This window comes from Heterodontus francisci, chromosome 20 (genome assembly GCF_036365525.1).
Source record: "Heterodontus francisci isolate sHetFra1 chromosome 20, sHetFra1.hap1, whole genome shotgun sequence".
Lineage (NCBI taxonomy): Eukaryota > Metazoa > Chordata > Chondrichthyes > Heterodontiformes > Heterodontidae > Heterodontus > Heterodontus francisci.
This window is the reverse complement of record NC_090390.1, coordinates 78,541,952-78,560,472: the sequence shown is the minus strand read 5'-3', so window position 1 is coordinate 78,560,472 and position 18,521 is coordinate 78,541,952. Positions and strand designations below refer to the sequence as shown.

Genomic DNA, 18,521 nt, shown 5'->3' with positions numbered 1-18,521 from the left:
CAAGTTGTGGTCTCTCCGACAAGTGGAAGTGTCTTTTCTGCCTCTATTCTGTCAAACACTTTCATAATTTTAAAGATCTCTATTCAAGTCAGCAGTATGTGATGGTAGCTGTTATCCCATCGTCATTCATTCAGAAATGGTGCGAAGTGCTACTCCCACCCTATTATGTCCATTGAGGAAGGCCAGAAGGCCAAGGGTAAGGTTGTAGCTTTGAGGATGCACGGGAAGGCCATTTTCTTCCTATGGACTGAGCAGACGATGTTTGCAGCATTGAACGGAGGTTTGACAGTGGGAGGAAACTTTCTCCAGCACCACTCTTGTGGCGATAGCATAGCAGAAATTATCTAATGTACTGCCATTTCTGGACAAGCTCCTCTAGCAGTTGGGATAGTCAACTCACCTAGCCTACGGGACAGCGGAAAAGCTGGCTGGCCTTCACCACATGATGTTTATGCAGCTGGTGTGGGAGGAGGACAAAGAGGGAGGCTTCCTCATGCACTCCAGCTCTTTAAATGTTTGTGCTAGGCAGTGAGGCTGTAGAAAAGGACACAATGTTGGACATGGAGATCCCGCTCCCTCCACACCCCTCCAGGAAAAAGAGGCGCTGCACCTTAGAAGCAAAGGATGGCCCCGGTGCCCCTCCTTCTGAAGAGGAGCGGGTGCATCAAAAAGATCCTATGGTTTCCCTGGCGAATCATCTGGAGGACTCTCCAACCCTCTGAGCCCTCAATGCACTGGCCAGCTGGAGGATGGAGTGGGCACAATTTTAAGGCCAGTTCCTGCTGTGCATCCAGCAGGGCTGGAGAGTCCACCTGGGGTGGAGGTAGCCTGGAGACCCCACAATTGAGCTGCTCTTGACTGGATCAGGGAACCTGGATTTTGGCTGGGGGCGTAGGGGATGGTTGTGTTAGTGATCCCAGATCTGTTTAGTCTTCGCTGAGAAGGATCAGCTGGCAGTGGTGAATGGGATCTCCTGTGTCCTCCAGTGCCCTTGTGCTGTCTGGAAGCAGTCAGGGGTGGGGGTGCAGTGGATGGTTGATGAATATCCTGATCTGCTGTCGCACTGTGGCCCAGATCCCCCAAAGGAGTTGTGGTTCCTGGAGGTGGGACTAGGTAGAGCTGGCATGGCCACTCTGTGCACTGCAGTCAGTGCTGGTGGTGGGGCGGTCAGTCATTGGTGATGAGCTGGAGCAAAGATAGACAGACTTGCTTTTATTTAGCAGCTCACAACCTCAGGACGTCCCAACGCAAATTACCACCAATTAAGCATTTTTGTAATATAGTCACATGCAGTCACTGTAGGAAACATAGCAGTCAATTTGCACACAGCAAGATCCCACAAATAGCAATGCAATAATGGCAGGATGATCTGTTTTTAGTGATTTTAACTGAGGGATTAAAATAGTGACCAAAACACTGGTTGGAACTCTCTTCTTCTTTGAAATAGTGCCACAGAGTCTTTTATGCATACTCGAGAGCATAGAGGGCCTCAGTTTACTGCCTCATCTGAAAGATAGCACCTCCAAAAGTACAGCACTCCTTTAGTACTGCACTGGAATGTCAGCCTAGAATTTTATGTTCAGGTCTCTGGAGTGGGACTTGACACACCACCTTTTGACTCAGAAGGTAGACTTCTACCAACTGAGCCCGCCTGACATGGAGGAGGGTGGCAACGCAGTGGCCTGGCTGATGGAGTTCATTGCTAGTGAAGGGGTGGATTCCCTGGTTCCCCCACCAACCACAACCCCCGCCCAGTTGCAAGTGAAGTCATTTATCAAGTTCATATTAATTTATGGAATGATACAGCACAAATTTGGGCTATGATACCTGTACTGGTTCTTTGAAAGAAAGTCCCACTCTCTGCTCTTTCCCCATAGCCCTGCAATTTTTTTCCACTTCAATATTTATTCAATTCCCTTTTGGAAGTTATTACTGAATCTGCTTCCACCACCCTTTCAGGCAGCACATTCCAGATCATAACTCGCTACATAAAAAAAATGTTTCCTCATGTTACTTCTGGATCTTTTACCTTTACTTTCGGTCCTCTGGTTACCTATCCTTCTGCCACTGGAAACAGTTTCTCTTTATTTACTCCACCAAGTCCTTCATGATTTTGAATACCTCGATCAAATTTCCTCAACCTTCTCTACTCCAAGGAAAACCACCCCGTTTCTCTAATAAAAACAGAAATTGCTGGAAATACTCAGCAGGTTTGGCAGCATCTGCGGAAAGAGAAGCAGAGTTAATGTTTCAGGTTGATGACCTTTCATCAGAACAGACAGAACCAGAATCATCAGTATTTTGCTTTTGCCCATTTTCTCTAATCTGTTCATGTAACTGAAACCTTTCATCCCTGGAAACATTCCAATAAATCTCCTCTGTACCCTCTCCAAGGCTTTGATACCCTTCCTAAAGTTTGGTGCCCAGAATTGACCACAGCACCCCAGCTGGGGCCTAACTGGTGTTTTGTAAAGATTTAACATATCTTTCCTTGCTCTTGTACTCTATCCCTCAATTTATAAAGCCAAGGATCCCATATGCCTTTTTAACAGCTTTCTCAACTTGCCCTACCACCTTCAAATATCAGTGCACGCACACCCCAGATCTCTGTTCCTGCACCTTTTAAAATTGTACTATTTAATTTATGGATTGGCTCTCTGCATTAAATTGCATTTGCTATGTGTCTGCCTGTGTCTTCCTGAAGACTGTTACTATCCTCCTCACTGTTTACAACATTTCAGAGTTCTGTTTTATATGCAAACTTTGAAATTATGCCCTGTACACCTGTCAAGTTCAATACTATACATCAAAAAGAGCAGTGGTCCCAACATTAACCCCTGCATACTTCCCTCCAGTCTGAAAAACAACTGTTCACTGCTACTCTCTGCTTTCTGTCCTTTAGTAATTCCATATCCAGGCAGCCACTGCTGTATAATTCTATGGGCTTTAATTTTAACATTTCTATTATGAGATGGGCTTTAATTTTAACATTTCTATTATGAGGTACTTTAGAAAACATCTTTTGAATGTCCACATATACATCAACTGCACTACTCACCTCTCCGTTACTTCATCAAAAAATATGATTTTGCTTTAACAAATCTGTTAGTTAGTTTGGTTACCTTTTTTAAAAAAAAACAGGGATGTAACATTTTTCATCCTCCATCTTCTGGCACCGCTCCCATATACAAGGAGGATTGGAAGATTGCGGTCCGAGCCTCTGCAATTTCCACCCTCACTTTCCTCAGCAACCGAGGATGCATCCCATTTGGACTGGGTGACTTTCCTACTTTGAGTGCTGTCAACAGGGAATTCAGGAGAAACGTCTTTACCTAGAGGGGTTAAAATGTGGAACTCATTACCACAAGGAGTGGCTGACGGAAATAGATGCATTTAAGGGGAAACAGTAAGCACCAGGGAGAAAGGAATAAAAGGTTATGCTGATAGGGGTAAATGAAGGATGGGTGGAGGCTCATGTGGACCATAAACACTGACATGGACCAGTTGGGCTGAGATTATTGCTTCTGTACTACACATTCTTTGTAGCCTTTTAAGTACCTCCTCTTCATTTTTATCCTATTCAATTTCTCCACTACAGTCGTCTTTGCTTCTTGACATTGGCAGAATCCTCTTCTTTAATGATGAGAGATGCAAAGTACACCTGTAGAACCACAGTCATGCTCTCTGCCTTCACAAAATTCTCCGCTTTTTGGGCCCTAATTGGCCCCACCCTTCATGTGACTACCCAAATTGTCAACAGGCTGCCTGCAGAGCACTGAGTGAAACTTTTTGTTTTGCCCAAGCTCGCTGTATTGGCAACAAAAGGAAGAAAAAGATCCAAGAAACTTTCCATAAAAAGGATTACTTTGAAGTCGTGATTGCGGCATAAATATTGATGGTACTTTGCTGCCATAGTTAAGTACAAGAAGTTCCCTATAATCCGAAATGTCTGCATTAATGATAGCTATTTCAGTAAACTGCACGCACTAACAAATATATAGCACATGTTTTGAAGCTCTGACTTTTTTTCTAATTTACTATCTAAACACTACAATTGCCATAACAGCTATTTTGCACACAGATGAATAAGCAGTTTAATGTTTATTTGGCTGTTGGCTGAGGGGAACAATGGCCACGACACTGGTAGAACTTGTCTGCAATTAGTGCCACAACAGGCAAAGGGGAACTCAAATCAATATATCATCCAAATATCAGTACCTCGGACAGTACTCCCTCAGTATTGCACTGAGGTGGCGGTCCAGATGATATGCCAAATCTTGGGGTGGCGGCTGAACCCACAACCATTGCAATTCAGATGTTGAAGTACTACCTATTAAGCAAAATTAACAATTTTTGAAGGGAAGAGTGGGAGTTGAGAGATATTACTTTTTACTCCAAAATAAAATCAACAAATATGATTCAATGTAACCTCATGCTTGGGTTTCTTGCTTAGCCTCATTATTTTTTGGTAACTTGCCGATTTTGGGGTTAAATATTGGCTTTAATACCAAATATGAATTGGAGGAACCAATATTGAGAATCGAATGCTGCAAAGTTAACTGTAAAAACTATTGATAAATCTGAATCGCTTTTTGATATAATTCGTCATTCTTATACCAAACACAAAAATATAATCCAGCTATGTCACTAAACAGAATGAAATTCAACGGTCAATTTTATTTACAGCTTTGCAGACACGCTACTAACTAGGAAAGTACTACGTTGCTTTTGGCTTGTGTGCAAAGGCAAATCTCAAACACGAAGGCAAGAATTGCACAGGGATCCAATTTTTACATCCTGTCCTTTCAAATCATTCAGCCTCAATGCCCCTCCAAGTCACAACCCTTCCTGACCTGGAACAATATCACTGTTCGTTCACTGTCGCTGGGTCAAAATTCTGGAGCTTCCTCCCTAATAGCATAATGGGACTGCATCAGTTCAAGAAAGTGGCTCATGACCACCTTCCCAAGGACAATTAGGGGTGGGCAATAAATGCTGGCCTTGCCAGTGAAGCTCACATCCCATGAACGAGGAAAACAAAAGCCATGACTTTAGTAAACTACAGTAACTCAGCTGTTAGTAAAACACTTAAATATTCAACTAAAAAAAAAACCTATGATTAAATTGTTTACCTGGAAAGATTTTGCAGTTGACCTGCTAGTCTTTTATTAAAAAAAATTAATAGCAGCTTATTTAATAAACTTTTTATTGGAACTGGCACTTTTGATATACATAATATGTCAAACCCTTGGTAAACCTCCCAGAGGTCAACATACCAGTCACTTAAATAACATATACTGTTTCTATGAATTGTCAATATTAATTTGCATTTATCTAGCATAATACAATTATAATTATTAAATATTGCTCAAGTGCATTGTACTAGCATATAATACAATTATAATTAAATATTACTCAAGTGCATTGTACTAGTATATAATACATTAAAATAGAATATTGCTCATGTGCATTGTACTAGCATATAACACAATTATAATTAAATATTGCTCAAGTTAGGAAGTTGTCCATCTCTGAGGGCCTGGAATTTGAATCCAGTACAGTATGATGAGATGAATCTCCCTTCCTGCAGTACCTAAAACAGTCCCAAGTGAAATAAGTTGGGGCAATTCATGCCCCTCATGAGCAGGAGTGGCCAACACACGGGCCAATAATTTATATCAGTACTCCCAGAGATGCATACAGAGGGCCAATGCAGGAAATAGATGCCACACTGGTGCAAAATTGAGGGTACTCTCCTAAAGTTGGAGATAAGGCATGATACCTAATCTGTGCTATGCTTGACATGGGGTGATAAAGGGGAAAAAATGGGTTGTTCTCTACCAACATTCCTTGCAATGACTGTAAACAGATAAAGTATCTGTTTCATATAACATGCGGAAAGGTTTCCATCAGACATATGGGAATTTCCCATTATTAGATGTCAATGAAAGCCGTTGGTATTCAGTTAAATTCCTGATACTTGGTACAACATTATTGGTCAGGTTAAATTCCTTTTTACAGCAGTACTATAACCCCAAAGTAAGCAACAAAAATGATTTAAGATAATTTATATGTGGCAAATCTTTGAAGAGGTCTACTGTCGTTTACTGGATTTATGGACAAAGTGTCAATGTTCCCATTTACTTTTTATTCTAGATGCAAAATTGCTATTTTTCAAGCATATCCTGATAATAAATCAGTGTCCATTTAATTACGAATAATTTCTTTATTAAAGTTATTCACTTTTGAAGTATAAAATGAAAAGTTCCATTAACCAACTCCAGGCCACAAATTAGTCTTTTAAGATTTCCATAATTATCCCCATTAATGATTTTACCAGTTTATAACTGCTTAAAGGAAACAAAGCTAGGAAGAGTGAAGAGGCACGCAACACCAAGAATATAACCGAAATTCATACCAAATTGAGAAATAATACAATGGAAAAAATTGGAATGAAATGCCATTTAGAATAAAACCATTTTGACCAAGGTGGAATGATAGAATAATAAACAAAACACGCAATTAAATCACAAAATATACAAATAAATCATATACAAAATAAATAGTCTGTAAATCTACAAAGTCTTTACCATTGTTAATTATAAATGTCATTTCACTGACAATCTTATGAAACTTACACTTCATCCATAGATTTTTTGTGCTTAATATATACACAGTTATGAATACTGTAGTTAGAATGATTCATCTCAAAGTCAGTTTTGTACAATATAATACAAACTGCAATTTACTTGCAAAGTTGGTTGATTAAACAATATGTAGTGATAGTCAGTTCTGCCATAAGAACACTTTTACAATTATAGCTATGTTTCTCACTCGTGAAAAACCCTTTTTTACATTCTTCCATTTATGGATTTGGCATATTTAACTGTTATGTAAATGTAACGATTTCTTCCAAAGGAGTTCTATAGTCCCTATATAGGAGTGTTATTCACAGTTTGCATACAAGTGTTGAAATCAATTACGTCAATGATGTGTTGTGCAAATATTGAATCGAGTTTCCATATTCAAGTTACAATTGAAATGCCCAGAAACCCCAACACTTTTGGGATAAAAAATGCAACAATGTCCCATTTAAAGCAATGGGAGTTTAAAATGTCAAACACGTACTAAATTAAGCTGGAGTAATGGACGCATTTCCAAAATTTAGAAAATTCACCTTCAATGACCATCTTAAATCACATACCATAATTTTTGAAAAAGTTTTACAATCTCACAGTTAATCTCAGTAGGTCTTCATTAAAAAATATACACATTTCTCTTCTCAGCCATAAAGTAGCTTTATACTTTTTTTCTCCAATATTTTACCATTCTCCTTTTGTGCAAGGAAAACAAAAAAAAAACCCACAAAAATAAAGGATAACAAGCCACCAGCGTACAGAGGATCTGTCTGAATCTTGGCAGTTGTTTAGTGATCAGGTCACCCACCTCTGTTGTCTTCCTTCACCTTCTTGCGCCGAGGCACATCTCTTTGGTCTCATGACAGTGGACATATGTGCTTGCATGTGTGCATGCGTACAGAATACAGGAATAGTTCTCTGAAAAATAAGCGAGGGAGTAGTCCTGCAGGTATTCTATATTGTGCCTTCATTATGCATGCTATGATTCGACTTATGAGTCACACAGTTCTGTTCATTGAGGAGGTTTGCTGTTTCATCAGGTAAGTGATCATGCAGCTCATTTAAAGTCAATTCAATCTTAGTGTTTTCACTGTCTGATGACTGTGGCGTTTTATCCATTATGGATGCCATCAGGGCATTCTGATAATGCTGTCTTGTAATCTACAAAGTGAGAAAACGTTAAATAAATCTGAACATATTTCTAAATGCATACAAACTATTTAGATTTTTGAAGATACACAACTATTCTTCATTTAAAATATCAAATTCTTGCTACTTAGGATATCTCACCAATTAACAGAGGAAGTTATTCCTAATCGTCAAGACTCAATTTAAAACAAAATGCCCACGAGGTGAAAAGGGCGGCACAGTGGCGCAGTGGTTAGCACCGCAGCCTCACAGCTCCAAGGACCCGGGTTCGATTCTGGGTACTGCCTGTGCGGAGTTTGCAAGTTCTCCCTGTGTCTGCGTGGGTTTCCTCCGGGTGCTCCGGTTTCCTCCCACATGCCAAAGACTTGCTGGTTGATAGGTTAATTGGCCATTATAAATTGTCACTAGTATAGATAGATGGTAGGGAAATATATAGGGACAGTTGGAGATGTGACAGGAATATGGGATTAGTGTAGGATTCGTATAAAATGGGTGGTTAATGGTCGGCACAGACTCGGTGGGCCGAAGGGCCTGTTTCAGTGCTGTATCTCTAACACTAAAAACAAGTGCAATTAGTGATGGGCAACAAATGCTGACCTTGCCAACGACACCCACATCCATGAATGATTTTTTTTTTAAATCACTACCTTTTCCTTCATTTAAAACAAAAATATTTTCGTAAGTCTAATGAAAATTAGATAAATGAGTGTTATTTACATTACTTTTACAAAAGTCCAACCAATTTCAACATTCCTAAAGTTTTCAAGTGAATCCTTGAGAAAGTTACATATGTGTAAAGAGGCAGTTAACACTTGCATTTATAAATGAAGCAAATTGGGGAAAATCAAATGCACATTTAAATAACACAGTAAACCATCATAATGTAGTTAAAGAGTTGAGGCACTTATTCCTTGCATAGGGATACAACAATTTTTTTCCCCAAACACAAATATTAAAACAAGCTACATTCTGCTTAGTTATGTTAAGCAGAGGTAAAAGTAATGATTTTAAAACAAATTTCTGCCTTTGACCAAAATTACAACAGTCCAAGTACAATCAGTTCAAAAATTTATCTTGGCAACTAAAGGTTTAACCATAAAACTGTTACAATTTACTCGCAACATTCTTGATTTCAATTTAAAAGTCGCTTAAGCGATAATTTAAATAAAACTACTTATGGGCATTGAAACAAGATATTAATCAAACCAGCCATTTAGTCTCCAAAATGTCTGAATAACACAAAAAAAAATATTTACCATGTACTTTATTTTTTGAGAAACTAATTCCCCTATAACTGCTTTATTCTGCTCAGAGATCATAGAATAAATCTAAAATGAGTAAGCTGTAATTCATCAAGAATAAATTAGCGACATATACGCTGCTGAAGGCACTAAAATTGACAACGTGACACTGCTGATAAAGTGCATTTTTGACTGAATAGGTCAGGTTAGGAAAGGCAAAGAGTTGCAGGACTATGCCTCCAAAGTACTGAATTCCTTCCTCTCCCTTTTCTGTTCTTTGTAACTCTCCCTCAAAGTCTGGTGCTCCAAAACCATGCTCCTTATTCTGAATAGGAAATAAAGGATGGAATGGGAGTATGGTCCAGTTCCTTAAAATGCATGAACAGCACAAAGGCAAGCAGGCTATTTAATCAGATCATAGGACTACAGGGCGTGAACAAAAACATTTAGTAATCTACAAACTAGACTAAGGAAATAAATTTCAAAAAATAGTAAGTTTGTGCAAGAGGCATCAGATTCAGTGGCACGTCAATTAATTCCTGGTAAAGATGCTGCACAAATACCTAATCATGAAAGGTGTGATGGAATCCAGAGTTTGCAGGACCAGTGCTTGTGCAGACTGTTGCCGGAACAGATGACTTGTTGAATTCTGTTAGATGCACTGACGCTGGTATCAAAGCTGGGGTTTTTTTTGAGACAGACCCTAACTTAAAAGTGAAACTAAAAACTTAAACTGAAACTGGTTGGAACCTGTAAGACAGTGTCATTTGACCAGAGGCATGTGACTAGAGCTATCCAAGCTCAGATTTCAAGATTGCAGAGTCCAAGCAGGCTGTAGGTTTTTTGGCAAACAAGTTGCATGAAGAGAAAGCTGATTCTGGGAGCTGGCCATTGGCAAATACGAGGCAGCTAGTTTCAATGACTTGAAGAAATATTGGTGGAACCACGCCATCAAGATTGTCATGAGCAAGCCCAAGAACGATCGAGAGGTAACAAGACCGAAACACTGAAGGGAAAACGGCAACACTCGCTATCGACGACATCAGTGCCTGCAACTTGGAGGAGAGGAGCTGGAAATCTACCTGAAGTAGTTCACAGTTTTGAAGAACTTTGTGGCTGTTTGGCACCATCTTTGCTGAGAGGACTGCCCAGTAAATCCATGAGATCTTTGTTGCATCTGATGATTAGTGTGTAATCTGTAAACTACATATATTGACCATGATTTGTCTGTTATTGCATGTTGAATTTTGTCTGATTGTTGGAGTAAATTTATAAAAGTGAAATCTAGTCCATTTGGTTTTTCTATTGGGGTCGGTCAGTAAATTCAATTTTTTTTGGTTTGTTGATCTCCATGGGGATAATAAAATATTTAGTGGTACAAGAAAAGACAAAAATGATCAAATATTCTTGTTCTGATCACAGGATTATCGCCTGTGGAATGCAACAGGCCAAGCTGAATAATATGTTCTGATTTTTGTTTTCTTGATGGCTTATACCATCAGGTCAGGCATCAGTTTTTATTTGCAAGTGTTACCTTCCATGAGGAGATTAAAATGAATGAGACATTATTGCAATACAAACTGTACACAATTTAGCTGGAAGCAACAGACTGATTAGTCAAATGACAGTTTCTCAATCATACTTGTGTTATCTTGGACTTATCAGATTCTCTTAGTTTCTGTTTCCTGATCTATTGCTTCATTGGATTTTTTTCTCTTTCATCCTTTCAGACTCTAATCCCTTGCCTCCGTAATTTTTACACTTTCCACTTTGTTTTGATTTGCATCTGATTCCTGTAAAGAGATACAACCCCTTTGCTATCTAATTGGTTGACAATTTCAGTTTCATCCAACTAACTACTGAAGGCACAAAGGCACTCAGAACAAGTTCAGTACATTGGAAAACAATATTCAAAACAGCATCTACAACTTCATTCTGGATGAATGGCATTTACCCTTTTAGCTTTGTATGAAGTATGGAGAGATGTATTAACAGACTTAGAATCATAGAACAGAACAGTACAGCACTGTAGGAGGCCATTCAGCCCACTGGAGTCCGCACTGGCTCTTTTAAAGAGGAATTCAGTTAGTCCCACAGCTTTGTGTCTGGATTAATAGGAATGAAGCACACCCTGTTGCTAGAAACAATTAATACCCATCCTTGGGAACTTAATCAATTACACTATCTAAATCAGAATAGCCCAAACATAAACAATTCTTCATAAAAACTACAGGTGACAATCAGCATGCTTTTGCATATGTTACTGAACTTGCTGTTAATTGTTTGAGTAAAGTAATTCTTCTCAGACTGAATTCTCATGTGGATATAAAATGTGGAAACTTTTGAAGCAGCAGTTAATTACCTAACCACAACAGGGTTGGAATAAGATGCAATGCCACAGACAGGAAAGTCCATCTAATTTAGATAAAGGCTGCAACCAGCAGGGATCAGGCAGCTACTCCACTGACAAATTTTTCTAAGAAGTTCTGCAAACACTGCCAACCAAAGGAACTCAAATGACAGACATGTCTGATTAACCCTTTCAAGAACTGGCCCAAAGCTGCTGTGTTATTTGGGCTGACTTCAACAACTCACTGTTACTGTTCTGTAAATCATTATCAGTGAATAAATCAGTAATTTTGTTTATGTCTGGTGTGAGAACTATCTATCTTCCTCTTAAGTGATGTGAACGTATGATCCAAATATAATGAATTGGGCTGATTTTTACCCAAATTTATAGAAAATTTAGGTGTGACAGTTGGAGCTAATTCCTATGTTGGGTGTGAGAACAATTAGCTGGACAGGCACGAAGCAGAGACAATGATTTCTAAAGGAAACTGGATGGGCATTTGAAGGAAATAAACTTACGGGGCTACGAGGTTCGAGCAGGGAATTGGGACTGACCAGATTGCTCTGCGGAGAGCCGACATGGACTCGATGGGCTGAATCGCCTCCTTCTATGCCATAAGTGATTCTATAACTCTCTGAAGAAAGTGCTACATATTTCTGCAAAAACAGAAATAGAACTGTGGGATTATCAACCATTAGACCATTTTCTGTTACTGTGCATCTTCCAGAAGAGAAAAGAGGATTTTAAAAGGCATAATCGCACCTAACCTTACCTTTATAAACTGCAAGTCAGTCAGAGCACGCACTGAATAATCTGGAACATACAGTTGGAGCAAAGAATTTAGCTGACTGTTGTTGCTCCCCATCTGCGATGCTATTGAATCAATTCGATCACCCCGATTCAAAGAATCTGAATGATTTAAGCCACACGTTCGAGGTGGAGATCGATTATCTGAGCAAAAAAAAAAATTGCTGGAAAGTTGAAATAGGTGAGCATTTTGACATATACTCATGTGTTCAGAACAATTATTTCAGGATTAGGATACAATTTCAAATTCAATCTCTAAATAGGCTTGTAGGAAAATGTGACGAATTTTCCCTATATTTATAGGATCTAGCTTGGCAGACAAGAAAGATCACTTACTCCACATTGTGCATTTGCACAAACTCTAGTCAGGTTAGAAACTTTGCTGCATCAAGCTAAGGTGGCTACATCAAAGCATGCTGATGGCTATGTCCTGAATAATAGTGCTTGCATGAACTAAGACTTTCACACAATACTCACTTTTGAGTGCATGCAGATGTTTTAATTAGTTAACATTTTGGACCATTCTGTCTTCATGGAGAATCAAGATGTTACTATTGTCTGTAATATCGCTCGTCTCTACCCCAACCTTAGCCGTCTGCTGCTGAAAGCTTCATCAATGTTGGTTAGTTCCAGACTTGTCTATTCTTACGCTCTGCAGGCTGACATCCTGTCTTGCACTTTCATAAACTTGAGTTCATCCAAAATTATGCTGCATGTATCCCAATTTGCACCAAGTCCCATTCATGCAGCCTCCCTAGTGCCCCCCGACATATATTGGTTTCCAGTCCACCAATATCTCAAAATTAAAATTTCCGTCCATTGCACCTCCCTACCTCTGCTACTCCTCCAGTCCTGCAATCCTCCAAGAACTCCTCATTCCTCCAACTTTGGCCTTTTGCGTATCCCCAGTTTTAATCACTCCACTATTGGTGCCTTATGCTGCCAAGGCCCTACGCTCTGAAATTTCCTCCCTAAACCTCTCACTCCACCAATAGGGCGGCACAGTGGTTAGCACCGCAGCCTCACAGCTCCAGCGACCCAGGATCAGCGCTGGGTACTGCCTATGTGGAGTTTGCAAGTTCTCCCTGTGACCGCGTGGGTTTCCGCCAGGTGCTCCGTTTCCTCCCACAGCCAAAGACTTGCAGGGTGATAGGTAAATTGGCCATTGTAAATTGCCCCTAGTGTAGGTAGGTGGTAGGAGAATGGTGGGGATGTGGTAGGGAATATGGGATTAATGTCGGATTAGTATAAATAGGTGGTTGTTGGTCGGCACAGACTCAGTGGGCCGAAGGGCCTGTTTCAGTGCTGTATCTCTAAATATAAATATAAAGAAATAAAAGATGCTCCTTAAAACCTACTTCTTTGACCAAGCTTTTGATCATCAGCCCTTATGTGGCTCTGTGCCAGATTATGTTTAACAACACTCCCGTGAAGCTGTTTGGGATGTTTTACTACTTTATAGAGTCATAAACTCAATGGCACAGAAGGAGGCCATTCAGCCCAGCAAGTTCATGCTGGCTCTCTGTAGAGCAATCCAGTCAGTCCCAATCCCCTGCTCTATCCCTGTAGCCCTGAAAGTTTGTTTCCCTCAAGTACCCATCCAATTTTCTTTTGAAATCATTCATCATCTCTACTTCCACCACTTTCCAGGTCATTACCAGTCACTACAAAAAAAAGTCCCCTCACATGCCCCCTACATCTCTTTCCCAAAACCTTAAATCTGTGTCCCCTAGTCCTTGTACCAGCAACTAATGGGAACAGCTATTCTTTGTCTACTTTATCTAAACCTGTCATAATTTTGCACACCTATGTCAAATCTCTCTTCAATCTCCTTTGCTCCAAGGAGAACAACCCCAGCTTCTCCAACCTAAGCTTGTAGCTAAAATCCTTCATCCCTGGAACCATTCTACTAAATCTCCTTTTCACCCTGTCAAGGACCCTCATACCCTGCCTAAAGTGTGGTGACCAGGACTGGATGCAATACTCTACCTGTGGCTCAAGCAGAGCTTTATAAACGTTCAGCATAATTCTCCTGCTTTCGTACTCAATACCTCTATTTCTGAAGCCCAAGATCCCATATGCTTTACTAACTACTCCCTCAATATGTTCTGCTACCTTCAAGGATCTGTGCACAAAGATCCCAAGGTCCCTCTGTCCCCGCACACTCTTTAGAACTGTGCCATTTAGTCTTTATTGCCTCTCCCTATCCTTTCTGCCAAATTGCATCATCTCACACTTCTCTGTATTAAATTTCATCTGCCATTTGTCTGCCCATTCTGCTAGCCTACTTCTGACTTGTTGCAGTCAATATTGGTATCATCCTCACTGTCTGCCATACTTCCAAGTTTGGTACCACTGGCAAATTTTGAAATTCTACTCTGTATTCCAATATCCAAGTCATGTATATCAAAAAAGCAGTTGTCCTAGCACTCAACCTTGGGGAACACCACCATCTACCATCCTCCAGTCTGAAAAACCACCATTTACCACGACTCGCTGTTTTCTGTCCTTAAGCCAATTTTTTTATCCAAGCTGACATAGATCAGCCTTTTATGTGGTACTTTATCAAACACTTTCTTAAATTCTGTATGGACAACATCCATTGCATTCCCTTCATCAATCTGCTCTGTAACTTTATCAAAAAAATCAATTAGATTAGTCAAGCATGATCTGCCTTTTATAAATGGATGCTGGCTCTCCTTAATTAAATGCAAGTTGCTATTTTCAAGTTGGAAGTCTTTCAATGAATCAGTCACACTAGGACTTTTTGCTCAAGTTTCAATCGGCTAATTTCCTGCAAACTGTACATTTGTAGACAACACAATTGTTATATGTGCTGCTGGAAAGGATCAGTGTTGTGCAATCAGATCTTCAAACCATGTCAAAGCCTTATTAACCAAAGATCGTCCTTAGGCTGCATCTCAGACACCAGCAATGAAAACTTAACACCTTTGACAACATTTAAATATTAATCACTACAAGATTTGAACCCCCACTTTAAAAATGCAGGTTACAGAATTTGCAAAATTTATAGAAACTCTACAAAATGAAAACACAGTAAAAATACATTATTTTTCATAAAACAATCCTATAGACAAAACCAATCAACTGCTGTTTATGGTATGAGCAAAATTAAGCAAGAGCTCAATATTAGTCTCATACATCTGGCCAATTCAGCTGCTCATGGTTTGAAGCTCCAAAAAGCAGAGTGTTCAATTACGCTTCTCCCACAATGGAGCAGGGTGTATTCATTTGTAGGTTTGAAAAACTGAGGAAGATGCTGAATTAACTATTGCCAACAGAGGAAAGCACTTAAAGGGTTTTAAATGGTTAGGCTTTGAGAGATATCTATCCCCACTAGTGTGCCTCCATTAAGCTATTTTTAAAATATAAATAATATAAAATAAGAGCTTTATTTTATGGGAGGAACTGACTAATACCTATCTCTGTTTCTGCTTTCTTCCCACTGAATAAGTCTGGATCACATAACAGAAGTTTTGGCCATTCACTATTGTTGCTTAATGCTGCTCCATAAATTGTGCTCCCCTGTCCCCAGTAGGACTTGCATTATAGACGCAAACCACCTTTAGTTTTAGTTTTAGAGATACAGCACTGAAACAGGCCCTTCGGCCCACCGAGTCTGTGCCGAACATCAACCACCCATTTATACTAATCCTACACTAATCCCATATTCCTACCACATCCCCACCTGTCCCTATATTTCCCTACCACCTACCTATACTAGGGGCAATTTATAATGGCCAATTAACCTATCAAATAATGGCCAATTAACCTATCAACCCGCGTTAGGGCTGCGGAAACTCACCAATTTGAGTAATACAGATGGAATATCATAGTATTCAAAGCAGATCCCTCAATAGAGTGGTCTACTACATTATCTAATGGGCTGTGTTTGTTGACTGAACATCAAAGACTCATCACCAGCAGAACTGGAATCTTTTAGGTTAGTTGAGTTCCTGAAGCCTGCTCCCAAAAATTCAGGAAATATTTTGATATGCACTTTTCTGAATTTCTTGAAATACCAGAATAAAAATTTCTACAGGCAGCTGCATGTCACCAAGTCATTGCATATTCCTGATACAAGCCTAACAATTACACAAGAACACTGCATTTCATAATGTGTTCCAAAATAAAAGTATTAAGAACAGTTGCACACACTGGAGACAAATGGACAAAGAGGAAGAGACCAATAGCACAAGGAATTGAGCATGAGACATACGAAAAGGCTGACAAGTCTTTCATACTTGATTACCATGCCTTTATTATAGTTTAAAAAATAATCAGAACCCAGCTGCATAAGAGGATAAAGTACTATTCTGCAAAACTAGTGGAAATTAAATTCTAGATAACTCTGTCATAGGCTTAGACTAAAAGAAGAATTTATACTTCAACAGCAGTTCATTCCTGCCACTCAGTGGCACCATGCACATACATTCTGTGGAATATTTTTACCCAATAAATTTGAAAGGGGTCAGGGAGCAAAGATAAAAACTTTTTGTAAAGAAATAAAAGGTAATAAAATAAAGGAGAAATAGATGGTATGGGAATAAAGGTTTTAAAATTATAAGCAAGTCAGAAGGAAAATGAAATCATATAGACAAAGATCGAATGTTGGTCACAGCCTCAATTCCTCACATTATCATCTCATCTTAGAACACATGATTGCAGGGTGCTGAAAACAGAGGTTGGTTATCCCAGGTACTTGCCACACACTTCCAAGCAACAAGGCCAAAGGAACACGGACAGATGCAGGAGTTCCACGCCCTCTCCTTTCCTTTAAAATCCTCATTCTCCACCATCCTGCAAAAACTCATCCCTAGTTTTTCACTGAAACATCCTCCCTCCTTTCCACCCGCCACTTCTTGCCTTATGATTTTAATCTCCATCTCAACTTGCCACCCGCACCCATTATCTCACTGCCTTCCTGTCTTCCCTCAAACTCTCTCTCCAGAATAACTCTTGCACATACTCACGACCACCCTCAACCTTGCCAGCTCTTGTGGCTTCTCTACTCTTATCGTCCTGATCAGAGATAAAACCTTCTCCAGTCACTTCCTTGTATCCCCCACCACTCGCATCCCCCTACCCTCTTCCAATTCCACTTCCATCCACTCCCCCAACTCTACTCTTGATGCCCTTGTCCCCAGTAAAACTGTTACTCTCTCCAACCCCAATCCTTCCCCCTCAAGCCCCATGGGGCACAGATTTTATTGTATCTAGTATATAACTGCTTTGCCATTCATCGCCAGATTAGGCTCAACCATATCAAGCACTACTTGGTCTTGCATTTCTCTGCCAAAACCCCTCACTATTTCAGACTCCTCCTGGAGATCAAAGATAAACCCCTGTTTTTGTTTCCACCATCAACTGTCCCTTCAAATCACTCTCTACTGCCCTCGCCTCCAAGTACAATTGCCAGAAGCTCTGCCTTTGTTCAATTGCTTTTGCCACATACCCCCCCAATTCCTATGCTCACCAAGCCATAGCTCAACCCACATCAACCGGTTTCTCTTTGCTTTCTCACCTTCCTGATTCCTTGAGACCCACTTCTTTGACTCTATTCCCACTGAAATTTTGACTACCTAATTTTGTTTCTGGCTCCTATGCTAGGTGACATTGTAAATAGCTTCATTCCTCAGGTATTGCCCTCTTCCCTTTCAAAACCTCCAGCACCCTTTCAAGAAACATACTTTTTCCACACCCCCACTTTTGCAAACTATTGAACCATCACCAACCTCCCTTTCTTCTACAAACTCCTTTAATGTGTTGTCATTGTGCCCATCTGTCTGTGTCTCCACGTTTCAGATTTCCAGTCAGGTTTCCACCCCTGCTACAACACTCAAACAGCCTTGATCAAAGTCACAAATAACATCCTCTGTCGCATTTGACATGGTCAATCTCTCATCCTCCACCAATGCCTCTCCTCTATTGTCTAGCAGAATGGGACTGCCCTATTTGGTTCCATTCCTACCCATCCAATTATAACCAGAACATCTCAAACAATAGCTTCCCCTCCTATCCCCGCACCATTACCTCTAGACTCCCACCCGATCCTATTTCTTACCTACATGCTTGACATCATTCAAAGGAACAGGTGCTGATATTTATGACACGGCAGGAGGGTGCGGCAGGTGGAAGAACAAGGTAAGGCCAGGGACATGGATCTCCTGCCGAATGTAGTGATAGGAACTTTAAAAAAAAAATGTTTCCCACCTGGCAGCCAGCCAAATGGACAGCTTGCCTTGTGGCCAGGAAGCAACACTGGTGCCAGGAGGCTGCAGCCAGAGAAACTTGCGAACGGTCAAACAGGGCGAC

At 40.1% G+C, this 18,521-nt stretch overlaps 1 protein-coding gene across 6 annotated transcripts in view; it reads right to left on the bottom strand.

The window, feature by feature from the left end:
* Positions 1 to 5,222: 5,222 nt before the first annotated feature.
* Positions 5,223 to 18,521, bottom strand: part of LOC137380760 (metal transporter CNNM2-like) — a 263,880-nt gene continuing 250,581 nt past the window's right edge. For all 6 annotated transcript variants that reach the window (XM_068053075.1, XM_068053076.1, XM_068053077.1 and 3 more), the window contains 2 exons: positions 12,151 to 12,329; positions 5,223 to 7,799 (listed from right to left, as the gene is read on the bottom strand). In XM_068053075.1, the coding sequence (XP_067909176.1) occupies positions 7,593 to 7,799; positions 12,151 to 12,329 (386 nt within the window). In that variant the 3' untranslated portion in view covers positions 5,223 to 7,592. The remainder of the gene's footprint in view (positions 7,800 to 12,150; positions 12,330 to 18,521) is intronic.